At 53.3% G+C, this 7,705-nt stretch overlaps 1 protein-coding gene across 1 annotated transcript; it reads right to left on the bottom strand.

Annotated features, from left to right (window-relative positions):
* Nucleotides 1-201: 201 nt before the first annotated feature.
* LOC310761852 (hemoglobin subunit beta-1-like) lies at nucleotides 202-5,327 on the bottom strand. Its single transcript, XM_083612049.1, has 5 exons — nucleotides 5,166-5,327; nucleotides 4,888-5,016; nucleotides 3,198-3,230; nucleotides 2,588-2,714; nucleotides 202-479 (listed from the first exon to the last, which is right to left on the bottom strand). Exons 1-5 carry the CDS (start codon nucleotides 5,255-5,257, stop codon nucleotides 273-275), a joined length of 588 nt encoding a protein of 195 aa, XP_083468175.1. The 5' UTR covers nucleotides 5,258-5,327; the 3' UTR covers nucleotides 202-272.
* Between the last annotated feature and the right edge of the window lie 2,378 nt (nucleotides 5,328-7,705).

Genomic DNA, 7,705 nt, shown 5'->3' with positions numbered 1-7,705 from the left:
CCACGTGGCTGTTGCATCAAAGTGCCGGCTGCCCTGACATACCTCCTGTTACGGGAACATCCCCCAGGCTCCCTTGGATTGTCAAACAAAGACACCAGTCAAGAGTATTGGAGCAAAACAGCAGCCACTTGGCCTGATCTTTATTGTTGCAACAAGACTTCAAACTACCACATGGAAGAAGCAGGAAGAAGCACTGGACAAAGGAAGGCTCCTCTTCTTCCCTGGGGGGTGGCGAGACCAGCAGGAGGCGGCCGCTTCTCCCTGGGGGTGCCTCAGTGGTACCGGTGGGCCAGCGCATGAGCCACCACCTTGACCAGCTTGTGGAAGGCATGGTGGTAAGCAGGGGTGAATTCCTTCCCAAAGCGCGCGGCCAGGAGGGTGATGAGGACCTCGCCCAGGAGCTGGAAGAGAAACGAGGGGGTGACTCCTTCTGCCAGGGGGCCCGTGTGTGGGTCGCCCTCTCCCCACAACAGATCCCACTACGGATTCAACAGATTGAGGCTGAATCCTGACAAGACAGAAGTAGCATTCTTGGGGGACAGGGGTAGACAGGTGTGGAGGACTCCCTGGTCCTGAATGGGGCAACTGTGCCTCTGAAGGACCAGGTGCGCAGCCTAGGAGTCATTTTGGACTCACAGCTGTCCATGGAAGTGCAGGTCAATTCTGTGTCCAGGCTGGCTGTCTACCGGCTCCATCTGCAATGCAGGATGAGACCCTCCCTACCCACAAACTGTCTCTCCAGAGTGGTGCATGCTCTCATTTCTCCCGCTGGGACTACCACCATGCGCTCTGTCTGGGGCTACCTTTGAAGGTGACTCGGAAACTACAAGTAATCCAGAATGCGGCAGGTCCAATGATGGCGGAAATGGTGAAGGGGTAGACGATCAACAGGCTGGAGGGAAGGAAGGAAGGAAGGAAGGAAGGAAGGAGAAAGGGAGAGGTACGGATGGAGCAATGCCGCCCCTGAGCCAAGGAGACAATCAACTATACAACTTTTAAAAGACACCTGAAGGCAGCCCTGGATAGGGAAGCCACGAAGGAGCGTCTCCACCCCATCGCTTGGCCCAGACACTGAGGTCCTCCTCCGGTGATTCAGTTACAGGGTAGCAAGCACCAGACCTTCTTGGCAGTGGCTCCCGCCCTGTGGAAACACATCAGATGTCAACCTGGGTGGCCTGAAAGACGGACTAGGCAGATTCATGGAGGAGAAGCTCTAATGGCTCCTAGTCTGGCTGGCTTTGCTCTCCCTCCACCATCAGAGGCCGCGATGCTTCTGAATCCCACTTGCAGGAAATGGCGTCAAGGGAGAGGCTCTGGGGCTCCAATCCTGTTTGCCCATTGGGGTCTATAGTTGGCCATTGGGAGAAGAGGATCCTGGACTCGATGGGTCTCCTTTGGCCTGACCCAGAAGGCTCTGACTTTTCTCATTCCCAGTCTTAAGGAACCTTGGGAAATGGAGTTATGTGAAGGAGCACTAGGAATTTCCAACAGAACTTCCAACTCTCCCTCTGCTTTTCTCTCCCCACGCTGTCAAACCTGAATGTAAGCTCCCTGCGGCAGATTCCTGTCCTACATTCCAAGGGCCCTCAGTTGATAAATGGTGAAATAATAATAATAATAATCTGAAAGTGCACTTAATTATCCTCAATGGGCTCAATTATCCGCAAGAGACAAGCGATTGAAACTCTGTTTGCAATGCTTTCTTGGGCCCTGCTTCCTCCCAGACAACATCCACACCTTCCTCCATTACCTGGCCTTGAACATGGCTGTGCGACTTCTGGCCCCCATAACCAGAAACTCAGCCTCACTAGTGCGGACTGCAGAGGTTGAACATGAAACCCCTAGGGGTTGTTTGTATAAATATATAATATACATCCCCTCCACTGACACTGCCAATCTCCCAGCGCCACCCACCCTGCACATTTCTCCAAATATAATCCTCAATTTTACATACAACCAGCTCATTAAGAAATATGCACAATCCATTTCTCTTCTTTTGCGTCTCAAAAGCCCTCAAGATGCTGCACAATGTGGTCCCTCCTCTCCCTTTCGCTGCTCTTATTTCCACCTTCAGGCTCCAAGGAGGTGGGCTGATGTAATCTCCACAAAATCCTGGTCTCCTCTCCTTCCTCCCCCCTGAACTCAGAAATCTTCCTGCTTAGCATACAGTCGATCCAGTTGTCACCCCTCTTTTCTTTACTGCTTTTATTTCTCATAAGGAAGTCCCAAGGGGGGGGGGTGTCAAAATCTCTCAAAAGTCCCTCAAGGTTGTTGCTCTCCATCTTCTTTCAGGCAAAGTCCTGACTTCTAAAACTAATCCATCGCAAAGAGGCAAATTTAAAGTCCGCTCCTCCCGAAATCTTTGCATTCCTTGCTTCAGGGAAAGGGAGATGACGCAGACCCGAAAAAGCCCCATAACTTAAAAGATTCCCTCCCCTCCTTGCCCCGTTCAAGCAAAGCAGAAATCAGCCTCTTTCCACACAGATGCTTTTCTCCTGCAGCAGAAATCAGAATCTCTTCAACGGGGCGGGAGCCTCTTCGCTTGCCAATTGTGTCCCCATTCAAAGCTGTTCCCCGCCCTCCCCACGGGAGTTGGCCAGGGCTGTTCGGGGACAGTTTGAAATCCTTTGCTGAAGGAGCCAGGCAGCTTTCTGGGCCAGCGAATGGCCGGAGGGCGGCAGGAAGGCGCTTGCTCTGCGCCCGAGGACACCTGGCTGGCAGTCAGAAGGACAAAAGCCACAGGGGGAGCGGCTGCTTCCAAGCCTGGGACTGGGGGAGAACCTCGCCTCTGCTTCTCCTGGGAGACAGGGATTTTCATCCCGGCTCACAAACCCCCCAAAATAAATTACCGGGCGAGCGCGGGTCGTGCCTTTTCGGTACCCTCGGAAGGTTAGGGGAGAACTGCCCCTTTCCCCCCATAGACCTCCGCCTGGGACCCCCAAAGGGCGACTTGCCGGGTTCGCTGCCCCCCCGGCATTTTATTTTGCATCGCTTTGTTTGACATTCCAATGAAGGTGATAAACTCCTTTGATGTTTTTATGGGTGTGAAATATGTTAGCGGGGGTGTTTATTGGTTTGTATTTGTTTTTATTTGATTATGTGTTTTGTGTTTTTATATCGTAATTCCATCCTGTGAACCTCCAAATTTAATAAACAAATAAATGGATAAATCGAAATGAATGGCCCCCTCTCTCTACCGATTAAGAGGCAGCTCCGTCCCCGACACCCGTCTGGAAAGAGGCAGGGAGGGGCATTGCGGGGGGAGAGTGGCCCTTGGGGGTCTCCCTGGGTGGCCCCTGTTGGTACCCCCACCCCTTACTCAGAGGGATGGAATCCAGAGCAGGGGAAGGGTCCGCATCCCCCTCTGAGTCTCTCCCCCCAATCTCTACACAGAAGGAATCACAGAGAGGGCAACTGGCCAGAACTGGGTGGGGAGATGACCGGGGGGGGCAATTGGGGCATGGGGGGTCAGTCTGGCAGGAGCTTTGAGGATGAAGGATTTGGGGAAACAGCGGGGGTCCCTGGCTCCGAAAAGCACTCCAGCTTCAGGGAGGGGGCAAAGTGCCACAGAGTCCTGAACCCCCCCCCCAGTGGTGCTCAATGGTTCCTCTTGAGTGACAGAGAAGCCCCCCCCCCTTTCCCAGCCCCCTAACTAACAGGAGGTGTTTCTACCCCTCACGCCCAGGCCAGTCCCCTCCCTCCCTCCCAGAGAAAGAGACACAGGAAACCAGGTCAGATGCAGAGGGAGGATTTATTAGAGGGTCAAGCATCACATGGGGGCTGGAAGGGGAGACCAGCAGGGGGCGGCCGCTTCTCCCTGGGGGTGTCTCAGTGGGACCGGCAGGCCAGCGCATGAATCACCACCCCGACCAGCTTGTGGAAGGCATGGTGGCAAGCAGGGGTGAATTTCTGTCTAAAGGGGGGGTAGCAGGAAGATGATGAGTCTCTTGCCCAGGAGCTGGAAGAGAAAAGAGAGGGTGACTCCTTCTGCCAGGGGGCCCATGTGTGGGTGACCCTCTCCCCACCACAGATCCCACAACATATTCAACAGATTGAGGCTGAATCCTGACAAGACAGAAGCACTGTTTAGGGTGGACTGGGGGCAAGCGGGTGGGGGGGAGACTCCCTGGTCCTGAATGGGGTAACTGTGCCCCTGAAGGACCAGGTGCGCAGCCTGGGAGTCATTTTGGACTCACAGCTGTCCATGGAGGCACAGGTCATGTCTGTGTCAGGGCAGCTGTCTCCCAGCTCCATCTGGTCCACAGGTGAGACCCTACCTGCCCGCACACTGTCTCACCAGAGTGGTGCATGCTCTAGTTATCTCCCGCTTGGACTACTGCAATGCCCCCCATGTGGGGCTACCTTTGAAGGTGACGCAGAAACTGCAACTAATCCAGAATGTGGCAGCTAGACCGGTGACTGGGAGTGGCTGTTAAGATCGCCAAGCACAATTCAAAGTTTTGGTGTTGACCTTGAAAGCCCTAAAAGGCCTCAGCCCTGTATACCCAAAGGAGCGTCTCCACCCCCATTGTTCAGCCCAGACTCTGAGGTCCAGCTCCCTTTTGGCGGTTCCCTCACTGTGAGAGGTGAGGTTACAGGGAAGCAGGCAGAGGGCCTTCTTGGTTGTGGCGCCCGCCCTGTGGAATGCCCTCCCACCAGATGTCAAGGAAATAAACAACTAACTGAAATCTGAAGGCAACCCTGTATCAGGAAATTTTTAATGTCTAATGTTTTATGTCCTGTGAGCCACCCAGAGTGACACACACACACACACACACACACACGGCACCCCCCCAGTCCCCCCGCCAGGCAGCCCCTTGGGGCGGGGGAGCAGCCTCACCCTGAAGCTGCCGGGGTCAATGTGGAGCTTGTCGCAGAGCAGTTCACGCATCTCGGAAAAAGCCTCCTGGACCTCGTGCAAAGAGGGCTGGAGAGGTTCCTAATGAGAGGGACGGGCTGGAGAGGTTCCCGAAGTTAGATAACAAATGCTGGGTCCAGGGGAAGACAGTCAACAAGCTGGAGAGAAGGAAGGAAGGAAGGAAGGAAGGAAGGAAGGAAGGAAGGAAGGAAGGAAGGAGGGAAGGATAAAAAGAGAGGCATGGATGGTCATTCTCCAGGTGGAAAGAGGAGAGCCTGCCCAGAGAGGCAACCACCCCTGGCCTTACGAGCTAAGGTTCTCCCCACCCAAGGCGACCACGTCCACTTTGCTCCAGGCAGCGTTGATGAGCTGCTTCTCTTCGGCGGTCCAGTGCACCATGATGGCTGGCTGGGAGCTTCTCTTGGCTGCTGGAGAAAACCTTCTGGGCTGAGCTGGAGCTTCTTCCAGGGCTGGAGCCTTTTATACCTGCGCCAAAGCTCCTCCTCCCAGATTTACAGAAGCCGACCTGGTTTCTGATTTGATCTAAGAATGTCCTGCTTTTCCTGAAGACATGCCTATTTTCCCCTGAGAAATCCTGGAGGGTATGGAGTAATGCCACGCCTGTGCCAAGGAGACAAGCAAGTATAAAGGCTTTAGAAGTCATCTGAAGGCAGCCCCAAAGGAGCGTCTCCACCCCCATCGCTCAGCCTGGACACTGAGGTCCTCCTCCGGTGATTCAGTTACAATGTACCAGGCAAAGGGCCTTCTTGGCAGTGGCTCCCTCCCTGTGGAAAGACGTCAGATGTCAACCTGGGTGGCCTGAAAGACGGACTAGGCAGATTCATGGAGGAGAAGCTCTAATGGCTCCTAGTCTGGCTGGCTTTGCTCTCCCTCCACCATCAGAGGCAGCGATGCTTCTGAATCTCTCTTGCAGGAAATGGCATCAAGGGAGAGGCTCTGGGGCTCCAATCCTGTTTGCCCATTGGGGTCCATAGTTGGCCATTGTGAGAAGAGGATCCTGGACTCGATGGGTCCCCTTTGGCCTGACCCAGAAAGCTCTGACTTTTGTCATTCCCAATCTTAAGGAACCTTGGGAAATGGAGTTCTGTGAGGGAGCACTAGGAATTTCCAAGAGAACTTTCAGCAGACATTCTAGACCTTCAAGTCCCCAGAATTCTGCAATTGTTTGTTAAATTTTCTCAAGCCTATAAAACTTGATTGTGCGTATTAGCCCAGACTGATTCAGGGGACATTTCAAGGGACGCAGAATCATCTTTCTCCTGAGAAACACCTGCCTGGGACCTTACCTGTTCTGGCTGTAGGACTTTGGGTCACTTTAGAATTCTTCAATTCTTTCTGCACTCCTGCCCCCTTTTATAAACCTGTTCTGCTTCAAAGCCTATATTCTGAGCGAAGCTCTTGCTCAGGGATGGGGAACCTGAGGTCTTCCGGAATGTGGTCTGACTCTGCTTCCCATTGGCAGGCAGTGGGCTCCCAATCCTTGCCCTTGTTGAACCTCCCTGTCTTCCTAGCCCTGCCGCTTCCAACTCTCCCTCTGCTGTTCTCTCCCCACGCTGTCAAACCTGAATGTGAACTCCCTGGGACAGAGTCCTGTCCTGCATTCCAAGGGCCCTCAATTGATACATGGTGAAGTAATAATCATCATCTGTAAGTGCACTTAATTATCCTCAATGGGCTCAATTATCCTCAAGCGATTGCAACTCTGTTTGCAATACTTTCTTGGGCCCTGGTACAGATCAGGGCATGTGGCCAGGATTGCCCAGGGCCACCCCTGTCATTGGGAGTGAGGTGGCTGCTTCAGGGGCAGATGCTGGGCTGGAGGACACAGGGGTGAGGCATCGTAGGACAAACACAGCCTGCCACCCCCAAGCTGGCTTGCTGCCTTCAGGTGCAGGAGAGAACATTGTCCCATCTCCAGCACTGAAGACAAAAGATTCAGCTTCCAGCTGAATCACGGGAGCTGCAGTTTGTTAAGTATTGTGGCTCTTTGAGGGCGTAAACTACCCTTCCCAGCAGTCTTTGGGGGAAATCATGTGCTTTCACTGTATGTTGAGTACAGAGCTTTAGAAGATTTGGTGTTATGAACTGAGTTGAATAGGATCCAAACTGCAGCAGTCTGATTGGTCCTAGAACAATACAGCAGTATGATTGGTTGGCAGGAACCACCCAATCATGCTCCAGATAGAAGTGAATCCACAACCTGATTGGCTTACAGTAGAATTCCAGAATTAGCCAATCATGTGCAGCCCATTGTGTAAATAATGTATATAAAGCAGATACTTTGAGGGGACATTCATTCATTCCTCCTCACCACTATGAGCTGAATAAAGAGCATGAAATCACTTTGCGACTCTGAGTATATTTCACTGGCGATGAGGATGGGATCCCGCTGAGCTGACTGCCACACACAGCACCGCAGCACCGCCACCTGCTGCACCGCTGCCTCGCACCGTGTATCCAGGCTTCAGCTCCGGGACACAAGGAACTCAGAATGGCAATCGACAGCAGCTTCTCGCCGTTCAACCCAGCATCTGGAGACTGGGAAGCGTACGCCTCCCGTTTCACCTTCCTCCTAGAAGCCAAAGGGGTCACCGATGAAGAAGACGCCAAGAAGAGGGCAATATTCTTCAGCGTCTGCAGAGAGGAGACGTTTGAAATCGCCCGGGCTCTCCTTGCGCCTGAAGACGTTGCTACTGTTCCATACAAAACAATAATGGAACAGCTGAAGGGGCACTTTTCGCCACAGCCCTCAGTGGTGGCTCGTCGAAATGCCTTCTACGCAAAGCGGCAAGCCCCTGGGGAAACCATAACTGGGTTTGTGACCTC

The sequence above is a fragment of the Podarcis filfolensis genome (assembly GCF_964270895.1).
Source record: "Podarcis filfolensis genome assembly, chromosome: 4".
NCBI classification, from domain to species: domain Eukaryota; kingdom Metazoa; phylum Chordata; class Lepidosauria; order Squamata; family Lacertidae; genus Podarcis; species Podarcis filfolensis.
The sequence above is the reverse complement of the archived record's forward strand: the minus strand, read 5'-3'. Positions and strand labels throughout refer to the sequence as shown.

Bases quoted from the DNA above. Each gene is read 5' to 3' on its own strand.
- LOC310761852 (XM_083612049.1), bottom strand. From the start codon at position 5,257: ATGGTGCACTGGACCGCCGAAGAGAAGCAGCTCATCAACGCTGCCTGG. The intron at 3,231-4,887 runs GTGAACTGCTCT...GCCTCTTTCCAG, and splicing joins GGAGGCTTTTTCCGAGATGC to ACGGGTGTCGGGGACGGAGC. The intron at 480-2,587 runs GTGGGGAGGGCG...TTGAATCCGTAG, and splicing joins AACAGCCCTGGCCAACTCCC to TGGGATCTGTTGTGGGGAGA.